This window comes from Magnolia sinica, chromosome 1, assembly GCF_029962835.1.
Source record: "Magnolia sinica isolate HGM2019 chromosome 1, MsV1, whole genome shotgun sequence".
In the NCBI taxonomy this organism is placed as follows: Eukaryota; Viridiplantae; Streptophyta; class Magnoliopsida; order Magnoliales; family Magnoliaceae; genus Magnolia; species Magnolia sinica.
The window spans coordinates 13,265,203-13,281,575 of NC_080573.1; the positions used below are offsets into that span (position 1 = coordinate 13,265,203).

General features: G+C 40.1%; 1 protein-coding gene across 1 annotated transcript; it reads left to right on the forward strand.

The window, feature by feature from the left end:
- Positions 1 to 10,889: 10,889 nt before the first annotated feature.
- On the forward strand, positions 10,890 to 16,149 carry LOC131222604 (transcription factor MYB101-like). The gene is made up of 3 exons (XM_058218107.1): positions 10,890 to 11,412; positions 12,802 to 13,615; positions 15,690 to 16,149. The coding sequence occupies exons 1-3, from the start codon at positions 11,089 to 11,091 to the stop codon at positions 15,950 to 15,952; spliced, it is 1,401 nt and encodes a 466-aa protein (XP_058074090.1). The 5' UTR covers positions 10,890 to 11,088; the 3' UTR covers positions 15,953 to 16,149.
- Positions 16,150 to 16,373: the final 224 nt, after the last annotated feature.

Here is a 16,373-nt window from a genome sequence, read left to right on the forward strand (position 1 = left end):
AGTGCAATAGAGGGCTAGACTACGATATGTTGTGAGGGGTTTTATACAATGCACAACCCGAGGATATTTACAGTTTGCTCGGGATCTTTAGTTCATCCAACTGGGGCCCATTTTAAATGATCCACACCGTTGATGTTGTGTGAACAGATATGGATTAACTATTTCATCAAAAAAAATTATTATAAAAATTATTATGATTGAAATTTTATAAAAAAATATGAATGGTTAAAAAGAAAATTGCAACTACAGCCAACGGGTTAGATTTTAATAAAAGAGGCTGAAGAAAACATTGGATATAATTTTAGATTTTCTGGAATTTTTAGTGAAGTGGGGAATCTACAGTGGGGCTCGTCCTATTAACGGATCAGATTACCGATCAACGGACACTGTACAAATCAATGACCCAAGCAACCGTACGAGGCAGAGCATTGGACGGTGGGATACTCAAGGCGTACATTACATGTGGAAAGTAGATAAATGATGGAGAAATTTACGACTGTGTACCCACCTTTATCCAGTGGTTTTTACGAAACAATACAAACTTAACATACGCACTTAGACCTCTTCGTACGGACACCAAATTTAAGGACGAAAATACCCCTTCCCCTCCTCTGGCTGGCGTGCAGAGACGAGCGCTGACGGAAGGTCCTGCGATGGGAACTCAGTTGGGGCCCACCGTGATGTTTGTGAGAAATCCTCCCCATCTAAGTTCATTCACGGGGTCACGAAGACCTAAATAAAGAGGAAAAATAAATTTCATAGTGATCCAAAACATCTGTAACTCCTAAAAAAGTTTCAATGATAGATGTTCAATTCCCCAATGCATTTTATAGTGTGGTCCACTTGATAGTTAGATCTATCTTATTTTTCGTCTCAAGCCTTAATATGAGCTCGCCAAATAGATGGACAATTTAGATATAACACAGACCTCATGATGTGACCTACAAAAGCAACATAGTCAAAAAAAAAATTTATTGTCGGACGGGCATATTATTATTATTTTTATGTTTTTTTTTTTTTTACAAGAAGAACTATATCTCCCTTGCATTTTTCTCTAATACATGATGATGTAAATATGTATATGTAAGTATATAAAAATATTTTTTTATCTTTTAATTGATTTCTTTGCCTATTTATTTAACAAGCATATCTCCTGTGCTAGAATGATTTACTTAACATACCACATATGATTTGGGAGTAAGAGAAGCTAATTTAGCCAACCAACCTAATTTTCCAAGATTCCATTGGGTCGATGGTCGAAAATCTGTTTCATTCACTTCGCGATTAAACTAGAAATTGAGTAGGATAAACCATAAATTGAGCCGGACAAACTAGAAATTAAGTGGGGCAAACCGAAAATTGATTGGGGCAAACTAGAAATTGAGCGAGACAAATCGAAAATTGAGCGGAACAAACCAGAAATTGAGCGCGGCAAACTAGAAATTAAGCGGGGCAAATTAAAAAATGAGCGGGGCAGACCAGAAATAGGGTTATAGGGTCTGCATATACTTGGTTGGAATGAAAGAATTGGGGCCCTAAAATTTATTTATTTTTTGAAAGATTGAAGTTTGGTGATGTTGGTCAAATAAAAAGATTGTTTCATTCAGTTGGCAAGTTTTGCACAAATTGAGTATTTAATCAATCTATAAAACTACCCTTTACAACAAAAAAAGAATGAAAAAAATCAAAGACAAAAACAAGGAAGTTTTGGTTGTGTATTTTGGTGAGAAAAAAATATTAACGATGAAAATGGATAATAGAGTTTGGGAAAAGATTCGGCAATGAGCTGGGTCATATCTTATCCAAGCTAAAGTATAGTTTGTTAGACTGCTTTCAGTCAATTCTCTTTACTCTGTACTGAGCAAAGGGGCAAACTAGAAAATGATTGATTGTTGATTATATGGTTGAAATGGCTATTTTAGAGTTGAAGATGGTTACTTCTCCTATGCCATCTATCACTTGCAACTGCAACTGCAACCATGGCATCATTTCGAGACTTGATTAGGTTAAAATAAAACAAATGTTAGGTCCAGAAAGGGTAGATAAAAAGTAAGATTGATCCAAGGTTAGAAGGACCCAATCAATTGCATCTTAAATTTCAAACATGAAATTGAGTGGGGCAAACTGGAATTTGAGCGAGGCAAACTGAAAATTAAGCGGGGCAAACTGAAAATTCAACGGGGCAAACATGAAATTAAGCGGGGGAAACTTGAAATTCAACGGGGCCAGCATGAAATTCAGTGGGCAAACATGAAGTTGAGCAGGGTAAACACGAAATTGAGCGGGACAAGCTTGAAATTTAACGGGACAACACATGAAATTCAATAGGGTAAACTGAAAATTCAACGGGGCAAACATGAAATTAAGCGGGGCAAACTTGAATTTTAGCAGGGCAAACATGAAGTTAAGCAGGGCAAACATAAAGTTGAGCGGGGTAAACATAAAATTGAGTGGGGCAAGCTTGAATTTCAGCAGGGCAAACATGAAATTGAGCAGGGCAAATGTGAAATTGAGCGAGGCAAACATGAAATTGAGTGGGGCAAACTGGAAATTAAGCGGGGCAAACTAGATATTCAGCGGGGCAAACTGGATATCCCTCGATTCCTTCACTCAATTTGTAGTTTGCCTCGCTCAATTCCTAGCTTCCCTCGCTAAATTTTGAGCTTGCCTCGCTGATAATGTGAAAGCTACAATTCTAAGAGATCAGAAGTAGAGATGAAAGCAACTTTACCATTACAAAATGCAAAGTAGAGATGAAAAAAGACTCTTCTTATCAATTGCCCCACCAGAATAATGGAGTACCCTTGTTGTGCAAGCCATTGGAAATCCTATTGATTCAAGTTTGTCAATCATATCAACTTCCGGAATAACCATCTCTAAAATTAAAAAGTGGAGATGCTAAAGCACTATAGCCCTATCTCTAATTCATTTAAATTCAGAAGCTTCAAACAAAGCACTAAGGCTACATTTGAAGACATGTAATGAGGTGGAATCACAGTGTGTTTTATTTTTCTTTTTATTTTTTTATTTTTTCTTTCTTTTTTTGGAATTGTTTTTATACAAATTACATAGAACAACTGAATAAAAGAATACTTATTTCATACACAAACTACATAATTACTTCTACCCAAATAATATTTCTCTTAGGCATTTATCAAATATCTAACAAGCATCATCCAAACAACCAAACTTAGCAAACCCATTTCATCAATACACTACATGCCCGATTTTATTTTATTTTTATTTTTTTTGTGCTTTCTTCTATAAAAAAAAATAATAATAATCCAAGTAGACAATAGTATTGGTAAGCAAACTGGTAAGTGATTATATGTAAGGCAAACCTACACGGGACTATATATATAACCTTCAAACGTGACAAGCTTGATGTGTGGTGTGTATATGAGCTTTATTGTACAAGTGTGTGGACTTAGCAAGGCTCATCATCATTACCTGTTTCAAGCCAACTGATGCCCATTCATCCATTATTGTTCCCATTCATCCATTGTTGTTCTTTTAACTTATAATTCTTGATATTGATAACTTAGGTATTAGTGAATCGAAGATGGACTGGCCTCGTACACTGAAGGTAGCACTTGGAGCAGTGAGGGGCCTTGCATTATCTACACTCGAATTCAGCACTCAACATGTAACAAAGATATGTCTAGGGTGATTTTGCTGACATCGATTTAGGAAATTTTTCATGATTTGTATGCCATTGTAGCCTTCTCAAATGGGAGTCAGAAATCATGTGAATGATATAGACAAAAGTTTATTTTACGAGTGAAAACAAAAATATGCCTTGTCAGTATCATCTGTCATGGGTTAGGTTTTGGGAAGTTTAGTTTGTGAGGTTATGGGTCTTAGGTCAGAAGATGTTACCATAAATGAATGGGTCAAGCTCGACTTGAGCTTGTCCCAATCCTACCCACCCATATAGCTTGCACACATGCATATATAAGTGCATGTGTATCATCTGCCTACTGATTGTCAGATGCCCCAAACATTCTACAAGGTTTTAAATGGCACATGGGGCAACCTATCGTCAATGTAAACCATTCAGTGCAAATGAGCATATACTAAGGTTCTTTTAAAGAAAGATGATCTGTAATCATCAAATATTGTTTGTAAAACCTATTTGATAACATGTTCAGTGCAAGTACAAATATTAAGTTGGCATACGCATTTCAGTAAATTAAGATTTAACCGCTGATTCAAGTTTTGATTTTTGTTTATTAAGATATAGTCATTATGCATGCATAAGGTGAAATGACCAGTTATAAATGACTATGATTAAAGCTAAGGCATCTCTTGATAGAGATGACTGGACCACTTAGAAGTGTGCATGCCAGCTACACCTAACATGAGATTTTCATGTTTTACACTAATGTTTTCAGTATTTATGTTGTTGGAAATGCTGACATTGTGATCATGCCTAGTCTCACTTTGATAAATGAGGTGATTATTGTCGTGGTCTAGTGTTGATAGTTCCAATTGACTAAATAATTTAGGATACTTTATAGGATCCATTAAAATATCTAATAGAATCTCGATCGTTAATGAATTACCATATAATACATTACATATTGAAGAATATCATGATTATCTCAAGTTAGAGAATGTTGGAATCATTAGCCATGCATGGCATGTTTTCATCTGGTAATGCAATGATGGTTTAAATTAATCACATTGGGTATATACGGTTTTATATGCATGAAGTACTATAGACAACTCAAGATAGAATTGTATTGAAGAATGACTTCTCTCCTCGTACGTGAGAGATTGAGAAGACGTATATAAGTGAAAGAGTTCTACAATGTGTGGATTCTCTCCTATAGCCACTCCCCTATATAAAATGCATTTGGTCCATAACACAGACCTCATGTTTGCTCCGTTAAATTTCTAGTTTACCTTGCTCAATTTCACATTTGTCCCACTGAATTTCTAATTTGCCCCGCTCAATTTCATGTTTGCCCTGCTGAATTTCATGTTTGCTCCGCTGAAATTCATGTTTGCCCCACTGAATTTCTAGTTTGCCCTGCTCAATTTCATGTTTGCCCCGTTGAATTTCATATTTGCCTCATTGAAATTCATGTTTGCCCCGCTGAATTTTCAGTTTGCCCCACTGAATTTCATGTTTGCCCCGCTTAAATTCATTTGTTATTCCGCTGAATTTTTACTTTGTCCCGCTAAATTTTATGTTTGCCCGATTGAATTTCTAGTTTGCCCCGCTCAATTTAATATTTGCCCCACTCAAATTCATGTTTGCCCCGCTGAATTTCTAGTTTGCCCCACTCAATTTAATGTTTGCCCCGCTGAATTTCATATTTGCCCCACTGAATTTCTAGTTTGCCTCGTTGAATTTCTAGTTTGCCCCGCTCAATTTCATGTTTGCCCAGCTGAATTTCTAGTTTGTCCCGCTCAATTTCATGTTTGCCCCACTAAATTTCTAGTTTGCCCTACTGAATTTCTAGTTTGCCCTACTCAATTTCATGTTTGCCCTACTGAATTTTTAATTTGCCCCACTCAATTTCATGTTTCCTTGCTCAATTTCATATTTTCCACGCTGAATTTCTAGTTTGCCCCACTCAATTTCATGTTTGCCTCGCTCAGTTTCATGTTTTCCCCGCTGAATTTATAGTTTGCCCCGCTCAATTTCTTGTTCGCCCCGCTCAATTTCATGTTTGCCCCGCTGAATTTTCAATTTGACTGCGAAGTGGTTGAAATTGACCACGAAGTGAATGAAATAGATGTTCAACCATTGACCGGATGGAATCTTGGAAAATAACTAGGTTGGTTGGCTAAATTAGCTTCTCCTACCCAAAATCATATGAGGTACGTTAAGTAAATCATTATAGTTTAGGAGATACGCCTGTTAAGTAAATAGAGAAAGAAATAGTTCTCCTTGTGAAAAAAAAAATAAATCTGACAATGGCCACAGGAGATACGCCTGTTAAGTAAATAGAGAAAGAAATAGTTCTCCTTGTGAAAAAAAAAATAAATCTGACAATGGCCACGGCACTGCCGCCGTACTGGCAGTTTGTAATTTTTTTTTTACCGTGTTGCTTTTGTGGGTCCCATCATGAGGTCTGTGTTATATCCAAACCGTCCATCTATTTGTCGAGCTCATATCAAGGCTTGAGACAAAAAATAAGACGAATCTAATTATGAAGTGGACCACACTGTAAAATGCAGTAGGAAATTGAACGTCTACCATTGAAACCCTTTTAGGGGTTACAGAAGTTTTGGATAATTATGAAATTTGTTTTTCCTCTTCATCCAGGTCTTTATGACCCTATGAATGAACTGAGACGGGGAGGATTTCTCACAAGCATCACAGTGCGCCCCACCTGAGTTTCTAATGATTGACGTTCTTTCAACAGTGTTTCCCGTAATGTGGTACACTTGAGATTTGGATATACCTCATTTTTGGTATCATACAATAAAATAATCTATAAAAACATATGGACGGCATGGATGAAAAGAATACATCATGGTGGGGCCCACAGACCACCGATGATCCACCATTGGCGGGTGGCAGGGGGAGCAGCCAATCCGTTTCCGTGCAAAGGAGGGGTATTTTCGTTCCGAAATTTATCGTCCGTACGAGGAGGTCTAAGTTCGTAAGTTGAGTTTGCATTTCCTCGAGAATACCCGATGGATAAAAGGTGGGGCCCACAATCGTAAATTTCTCTAAATGATGATGCTGAATTGTTGAATGTGTGAGGTGATACGGTAGAGCCGGAAGAACCGGATAGAGTGGAGCCTTCTCTGTACAGTACACATGGCATGGATATGTATTGATCTGGACCGTCCATATAGTGGGATTTATCATGGATGGATCATATTTTAAATATATATATCAATTAAACAACGTTTAAGATCACATTATTTCAATTTCCATTGATGAATGTTTGGCCACTAAATAATTTCATCTCGCACCGTTTCTTTGAAGGCTACCTTTGAGATGGATAGAGTAATCGATGTTCTTGCAAATGGAACTTGCACCCAACCAAAGTTGAGAAACAAGATGGACGGATCTGATTGATTCATTGCCTTACCACTTGTAGTGTGTAGAGTCCGCTCTAGCGTATCTCAATACTACCTGCTCCACCGTATCATCTCCCGCTCTTGGTGTATGAACTCTCTCAGGTGGAAACGAGGCAAAACGTGCGTGTGATGAGGGCCGCTCCTCAGGCAGTGCCAGCAATACATATGCCATACGTAAGAAAGCCTTTATGATAATCTGGTGGACCATCCCGTAAAAAATAAATGAACGGTTAGGAATTGAGCAGCGTACATGTGCGGCCCACCTTACGTTCGAATTAGCGTAAGCTGTTGCAGTTCCACACGTGTGACTGACTTCCATGCGTACGTAAGCGAGCGGTTAGAACTATCGAAATAAGAAGGGGCGCGGTATAGTGGTACCGGGGCCAGGGCTACAATGGTACTGGTAAGATGTGTGGCCCACGTTATGCGTGAATAGAATCTAATCCGTAGATCAGATTATTCAGCGCATGTTACCGTAAAAGCCTAAAAATAAGGCTGATCTGTAAATCAGGTGTCCCACACCACAGGGTACAGTTTGTGAGGGAAGGCCGCCCTTGGTTTGTATATGGAATCCAGGCCGTTCTGACCCTTCATCTGGCCTGGATGAGGGTTAGGGAAAAACGCCGACACCAGACAGGTGGCTACTGGTCGGTGCTATGTGGACCCCACCATGATGTATTTGTTTTATCCACGCCGTCCATACATTTTAAAAGATAATTTTAGGGCCTGATGCAAAAAAAATAGGTAGATGTAGATCTCAGGTAGACCACACCATGGGAAAACAGTAGTGATTGAATTTCCACCATTAAAAACCTCCCAGGGCCCAATGTAATGGTTATTTGACATCTAACCTTTTGATTAGGTCATACAGACTTAGATGAAGGGAAAAAATATATATCATCTTGATCCAAAACTTTTGTGCCCACCAATAAGTTTTTAAATGGTGGGCATTCAATCAACACTGTGTGGTCCACTTGAGATTTGGATCAACCTCATTTTTTGACTGATACCATAAAATGATCTAGAAGAATGGTTGGACGGCATGGATGAAACACATATATCATGGTGGGGCCACATAGCACCGACCACTAACCATTGGCTAGTGGAAGGGGACTAGCCAATCCCTTTCCCCCCTGCGCATGGCAACGTGGCACACGTGTGGAAAGTGGACTGTTCATCCGGATGGCTCCACTCAACGGCTAGCACAAAGACAGGCCAGTCTACTCGTTCTGTGGTCCATTCGTGCAGGAGAAAATGGACGGATAAGATTAAGTGGCGGACAATGCCCGTGTGTCCCACCTAATAAATAAAGCTGCCCAACATTTTGGGCAAAGCAGCCAAAGGGTGGGTACACCTGATGAACAACCAATATCTTGCGTACGTACTGTCGCTGGCACACGTGGGACAACTCCCACCAGACTAAGCTAGAGACGGATGATTATGTCAGGGGCTCTGTGGGGCCACCGTTGCCTATCTATTTTATCATTGCTATTTTTTAGAGACCATCTGAGGCATGAGACCATTTGAGGCATGATTCCAAAATGGAAGTACATATAAAAGTGGATCACACCACACGAAACGTGGGATTGAATTTTTATGGTTGAGAACTTCTTAAAAGCCCACCATGATGTTTACTTGCCATCCAACTTCTTTATAAACCTGTAAAATGGGGAAAAATAAATATCAATTTCATTCAAAGCTTTTGCTGACTTTAAAAAGTTTTCAACGATGGTTTTTAAATCCCCATTGCTTTATATGGTGTGGTCCACTTAAGGCTTTCATCTGCCATTTTTTTGTGCTCATGTGCCATGAAATGATACAAATAAATAGATGGACAGCTTCGGATTAAAAAACGTAAATTACAAAGAGCCCCACAAAACCTTCGACATGATTGCCCATCTTTAGCTAAGTCCCGTGGAATAGTACCTAGTCCGCACCCAACCCGACTCCATCCATGTTATAGGACTAGCTTACTAGAGATTGAATAAAAAACATAGGTCTAAATTTGGCCTGAGACCCAGCTCAAGACTCGATGGTAAACAGATTGTGTTTTATCATTGAGGTCATGGGTATGAATGCCTATGCACGGTATATATGTGCGCCAGAGTATATTTGGGTTCAGAGCCTCTAAGCTCATGTATCACAAGGCTCGGGCGTGGAAATTTTTGGGCCCATGCATCGGACCAAGGCTTGATAAATGGCCCGGAGTCAGGGTCTAACTTCTGACCATTGATTTCCCGCATAGAATTCATGTGGATCGATCATCTAGTGGGTACCCGTGGTGACTGGCCAATTCACATTTCAGAAAATGATCAATTAGTTGGAAATTTAAAAAAATGTGCAATTTTCAAGTGAAGGCCATTTACAGATGGGGCCCACTAGTTGGACAGCCGAGATAAGATCTCCATAACCATATATCTATGCCGTTTTAGGACCGGTCGGATATCTTATATTACTATGTGCAGGACATCCCATCCGTGAAAGATGAGGGTCCCACCGTGAACTTCTAGTGCAGAAATCAAGCTGATCAACACATGACGTGCCACACACCGTCCATTGCTTTCGATGACGTTGCTCCTCCTCATGAGTGGACTGCCCTGATTTCACGGTGGGGTCCACCGTTGGCACGTATGTGATACACATGCGGCGTTGGAGGGAAAAGCTGCTAACCGTTGTAGCTAAAATCAGGCTGATCCCGACATGAGGTGGGCCACACAAGTAGCTTTTTATGGCACGGCCCCTCCTACTAAATGTATTGGCCTGATTTCTTGGTGGGGCCCACGGCTGACGTGTTGACACGTTGGCAGGAAAAAAACAGCAAAGCATGCTAGCTAAAATCAGTCTGATCCACACATGAGGTGGGCCACACAGCTAAACATGGGTTCGCCGTCCATTCTTCTGTTCTTTTGTCATGGACCCCTCCTAAATGGACTGCCTGATTTCATGGTGGGCCCAACAGGTGGCACGTGTGTTTCACACATTGGCGGGAAAAACGTCGAATTTGTTAGCTAAAATCAGGTCGATCCACACACATGAGGTGGGCCACATAACAAAAAATGGGGCTCGTCGGATATCCATTGCTTTACATGGGACGCGGATTGCTACCGAGCAAACTCTACGGGGTCCACCATGATTTTACATATTTTATCCACTCCGTCCATCCATTTTAACAGATAATTTGAGGGCTTTAACCCAAAAACGAAGTATATCCAAATCTCAAGTGGACCTCACCAGAGGAAGCAGTGTGAATTGAAATTCTACCATTGAAAATTTCTTGGGGCCCACGAAAGTTTTGGATCAATCTGATATTTGTATTTTCCCTTCATCCATGTCTGTGTGATCTAATGAACAGGTTTGATGACAAATAAACATCACTGTGGGCCCTATCAAGGTTTCAACGGTGGAAGTCATTATTCCCACTGTTTTCTGTGGTGTGGTCCACTCGTGCTTTTAGAATACTTCAATTTTCGACTCAATTGCTAAAATGAGCTCGAAAAACCGATGGACGGCATGGATAACCCACACACATTCACGGTAGGCCTGACTGAGTTTACTCAGTATGATAAAAGCGTACTGAGTAACTCAGTCCGCAATCCGATTTCCTTTACATGGTGCTACGGCTCCTACTAAATAGACTGATCGGATTTCATGGTGGGGCCCAGTATTGGCACGTACGCCCCCACACGTGGCACATTGGCGGGAAAAACGGCGCAACATACTAACTTAAGGAGGTGGGCAGATCAAGGGCAGGGAAGAAAAACGCGTGAGAAGGCCTAAGCCCACCACGTAATGGAGGGACCGACATCTCCGGACCGAAACACAAGCTCAAACCTCATAACAACGTTCTGCATGGACGTGTAGGTGGGCCCCACACCTTCTCTCTACGCCCTTTTCTCTCTTCTCATTTCCATTCAAAACAGATCCTATTTTTCTCAAATCCCATTTCATCAAAATCACATTCATCCAAACGAACCAGAAAAAAGAGAGAACAAATACAAATCATACTAACATAAACCAAGAACTGCAAAACCAGAAACCGAAATGTCGCCCAACGGAGCGTCGGGCGGCGGCGGCAACAGCAAAGACTCACTGCCGACGGGCAGCTCCAGGCCTTTAAAGAAAGGACCGTGGACCGCCGCCGAGGACGCCATTCTCACCGAATACGTGAAGAACCATGGCGAAGGGAATTGGAACGCTGTCCAGAAGAATGCAGGCCTGTCTCGTTGCGGAAAAAGCTGCCGGCTCCGATGGGCTAACCACCTCCGGCCAAACCTTAAGAAGGGCTCATTCTCGCCTGAGGAAGAGCAGCTCATCCTTGAATTGCATTCCAAGCTCGGCAACAAATGGGCCCGTATGGCCGCTCAGGTACAACGATCGATCTGTCTTCTTTTCTCTTCCGCATTCGTATTCATCGATTGGTATTCAGATTGCAGTTGCGTTTGCAATTCAATTCACTTGCGCATTCGATATATGTTTGGATGTGCTATCGAATTGAATTTTGATTCAAATAAGCAAATTATGATTTCGTTGGCATGCACATTAATGGCTTGATATCCACATTGTAATTACAATTCACAATTCAATTCCCTTCGCGTTTGGATGCGCGCATTACATTATGTTTGAATGCGCTATTGAATTGAGTTTTGATTCAAATAACCAAGCTGGCATTCGTATCGATGGCTTGACATCCACACCGTAATTACAATTCACAATTCAATTTCCTTCTGCATTCTCCTCTGATTCGTGTTTGGATGCACTTCAAATTGGATTTGGATTGAAATAACTTAAATTACGATCTTGTTGGTATTCATATTGATGGCTCCATATCCAACTTGTAATTGCACATCTCAATTCAGTTCACTTGCATTCGTGTTTGGATGTGCAGCTGATTTGAATTTATTTCATTAGTATTCGTAATTCGATTCACTTGTGCGTTCAAATGCGGCTTCCAATTCCCTTCTGCGTTCTCCTCTGATTCGTGTTTGGATGCGCTATTGAATTGAATTTTGATTCAAATAACCAAGCTGGCATTCGTATCGATGGCTTGACATCCACATTGTAATCACGATTCACAATTCAATTTCCTTCTGCATTCTCCTCTGATTTGTGTTTGGATGCGCTATCAAATTGGATTTGGATTGAAATAACTTAAATTACGATCTCATTGACATTCATATTGATGGCTCCATATCCAACTTCTGATTGCACATCTCAATTCGGTTCACTTGCATTCCTGTTTGGATGTGCAGTTGATTTGAATTTATTTAGTTAGTATTCGTAATTACGAGATTCACTTATGCATTCTCCTCTGATTTGTGTTTGGATGCGCGCATTCCATTATGTTTGGATGTGTTATTGAATTGAATTTTGATTCAAACAACCAAGCTGGCATTCTTATCGATGGCTTAACATCCACATTGTAATTACAATTCACAATTCAATTCCCTTCTGCATTCTCCTCTGATTTGTCTTTGGACGCGCTAACAAATTAGATTTGAATTGAAATAACAGAATTACAATTTCATTAGCATTCATATTGATGGCATCATATCCAACTTGCAACTGCAGTTCTCAATTCAGTTCACTTGCATTCATGTTTGGATGTGCTGTTGAATTGAATTTATTCATTAGCATTCGTAATAGCAGATATATTCGTAATTCAATTCATTGCCCATCCAAATGCAGCCTTCATCTCTGTCTTTCTTTCTTTCTTTTCTTTTTCTAATATATAGATTCTCCATTTACTTGTAATAGTTGCCAGGAAGAACAGATAACGAGATAAAGAATTACTGGAACACGCGGATCAAACGGCGCCAACGTGCAGGATTGCCTCTTTACCCGCCTGAAATGCAAAGGAAATCAAATTTCCATCAACACCGGATGTCTCTGTCGCCTCCATCGTCGCTTTCATCGTTGCACCAGAAGACCCATTTCTCATCTCAGCTGTCGCCAATGCCATTCGATACTACCATGAACTTCTCTGCTAGGCCACCTCTGCTGACTGATCACAACCAATATCTCCTCCCAACCCCAATTCACAGATTCAAGCGATTCCGCGAAAACGGCATCGCCGATCCCTCAGCCTCCTCTTTGTCTCTTCCATTCTCTTCTCATTTTCTGCCAACTCCGCCTTTGTTCGATCAAAATCTCCACACCCAACAGCAAAATCAGCAGAACCAGCATCCTCAGACACTTCAATTCAATTCTAGCAGCTTTGGTTTTAATCCACAGCCTATTCAATCCACATTCGATCCCGACGGGCTTTTTACCACTCGCTCAATCTCCATGAAATTGCAGCTCCCTTCATCCCAAATTCCTGATGCAGCTTCTGCATCATTGGACCGGAGCAATAGTGGTTTATTGGATTCTTTGTTGCAGGAGGCCCAGGTGATGACAGACGGTAATGATTGGCAGAGAGAAGGGCTGTTGCCAGAGCCCGAAACGGAAAAATGCAATTTAGATGGTTGGGTTGGAGATACAAATCCTTCAGGGCCGGATTTTGGTGAGTCCACGCCGGTGGGATCAGCTAGCCAGTGGGACGATATGGGTCACGCTCATTCATCGATTGGTGAGTTTTGCTTTGAGATTTAGATACAGTAGCTCCATTTCTATGAATTGCAGATGAATGGATGAATTTGCATTTTGTAATTGGATGCAGTTGGCTGCACCAAATATCATGATTTTTCATGATTAATCAGTACCATTTCATGCAAAATATCATTAAATTTCAAGATATTTGTTGCAACCAAACGCATCCTTATCAAGAAAAATAAGTGAAGATTTTTTAATTTTCTATTCTTATTAGAATTTCCAAAATGATGCAATGATACTCATGTGGATATGGAAGAGCTCTTTCATTTCTTTCCAATATAGTGCAAAAGAGCACTCCATTTTGGGATTTTTAGAAATTCTATCATGGGTTTGGTTGCACCAAATATGGTGAAATTTCATGATTTATCAGTCTAATTTTGTGTAGAATTTCATGTTATTTCATGAAATTTGTGCAACCAAATGCAACCTTAAGAATAGAGATTCCAAAATCACAAATTATTTTTCTAAGGCTCATAAAGTAGTTCCATCATGATTGGCTTATGATTTCAAAGTAGCATTTTGGTTTAATGATGCTAACCATCCCTTATATGGCTGGTAAAAAAAAACATATGGTTGTAAGGGGTTAGGGTCATCTAGTTTTCTGACTTGATTTTTCAACCATTTATTCCCAAGGGGTAGAAATGAATGGATGGCTGAGATCGATGATTGGACATTCGCGTGCCACTTAAAAACTTTTGGGATAGGTCATCTTAGCATTCCCCTTAAAAAATTCAAGGACCATTTAGTTGCTTGTTAAAAATGATTTCATCTCATTTTAGTTAATCATAATTATGTATTAGAGATTTTATTTATTTATTTTTATTTTTATTTTTTTAAAGATTATGGAGAAATGATCCCATGATATCAAAGCGCTGGAAGTTACACTGCTCTTACTTGCTTTAGGGTGCTTAGTTCAATTCATTGATCCAGACTGTTCATTATGTCCAAACATGCATTTCTTGGGCTACAAGGCAAAGATCACACCGACCCAATAAATATTAACCATTGATCAATGGCCTTTGACGGTCAAGATTGTTTAACAAAATAGGTCCAATCAACAATTTGATTCATCTCTTTGTTAAGGCCCATCATAGACTGCTTATACTTCTAAAGAATCACTTTTGTTAGACGATTGTAGCCATCACATCTATAGCTTGAAAAAAGGATAGTTAAAGAAAGATAAGGCCAAATCAAGGATGGATTAGATTCATCTGATCTGTATGATTTTTGCATGATATCCATGAACTATATTATGGACTTAATAGACGGTTCAGATCGATTTGACTGGACCGAAGCAACTAGGAGCACTACAACCTATAGCACTCAAGCATGCCCTAAAAATCAATTTTCTTTTCAATTATACTCCTAGTTTTACTCAAAAACCAAAAACCAATCTCATCAATTCGCCCCTTTCTCAATTCCAAAGGTTTGGATTTAGAAACGGGGAATGATCACATGGAACGTGAATTCTCATGATTTTTAACTGTCTGGGGCCCACCGTGATGTATCTGAGACATCCAAACCATCCATCAGATGTGCCACGCCATGTTTGGGCCAGATCCCAAAAATCAGTCTAATTCAAAAATCAGGAAGTGCACATAACAAGGAATATGGGGAGCAATGGGGAGGGGGACACCACCTGAGGCACAGAAACTTTGACTTGTGTGCAGTATATATATTCCATCCAACCTATTCATCAGACGTGCCCCACTAGCATGAAAGGACACCACAAAAATCAGGGAATACCATAATCGAGGTGAGCCACACCACATGAATTTTAGTAGTGTGAGGCATGATTTTGCATTGTTCCCTGTGGTGTCTAAAAACTTTTCTGAGCTGGTCTTAGTTTTGGACTGTACGGTGAATATGAGGCGGCACACCTGATGCACGGTTTAGATTCTACAAAAAATCATGGTGGGTCCCACAAAATTTCAAGATTTTCTCCTTTTCTTTTGGTCCAAACGCATTGCAATTTGATACATTTGGCAACGCCAATGCCGTTTGATAATCATCCAGTATCGGACTCTTGATCCTTTCCGTTTGATCGACAGGGACGAAGATGGAGAATGATCGGGCGGACGAGATCAATTCAATGGAGGATGATTTATCATCATTGCTCGATATCATTCCGGCAGCGATGCCGACGGTCCCAGAATGGTACGGCGACGGTGGGGATATGTCCAATGAGCAATCAGATGTGAGAAACGACGATTTCACTGTCGAAATGCCGCAATTTTCATCGTCTCTCTCAGCCGTTGAGCAGGATTGGAGCCTCGGATCGTGTCCGTGGAACAACATGCCACGGATTTGTTGAAATGTACCAAGATTTTATCTGATGCATTGTATGATGGTGGGGTGGGGATGCAAATGTCTTAAGGTCTTTTGTTTGGGGACATTTGGGTGAAATGGGTCATTTATGCACTTTTAAAGCGTACGTGGAAAGATTTGCTATTAAAGATGGCCGTTGGACATGGCACGTGCAAGTCACGTGGATTATATTTATAGGGAATTTTATATTAAAAAAACCTACCTACTTAGTATCTACTTAATACATAAGCAGAGGCATTGGTGACTGGGGCTCCATTGTGATGTTTATGTGAAATCCACCCCGACCAATAGGTATGTCACCTGATGTTAGGCTTAGGGACAAAAAATCATCCCCATCTATCATTCAGGTGGACCACACAATTGGAAATAGTGTACAGGGGTATGTCCTCCCTTCAAACATTTTCTAC

Excerpts from the sequence above, each read along its gene's own strand:
- LOC131222604 (XM_058218107.1), top strand. The coding sequence starts at position 11,089 with ATGTCGCCCAACGGAGCGTCGGGCGGCGGCGGCAACAGCAAAGACTCA. Across the intron at positions 11,413-12,801 it reads GGGCCCGTATGGCCGCTCAG|TTGCCAGGAAGAACAGATAA; the intron begins GTACAACGATCG and ends TACTTGTAATAG. Across the intron at positions 13,616-15,689 it reads TCACGCTCATTCATCGATTG|GGACGAAGATGGAGAATGAT; the intron begins GTGAGTTTTGCT and ends TTTGATCGACAG.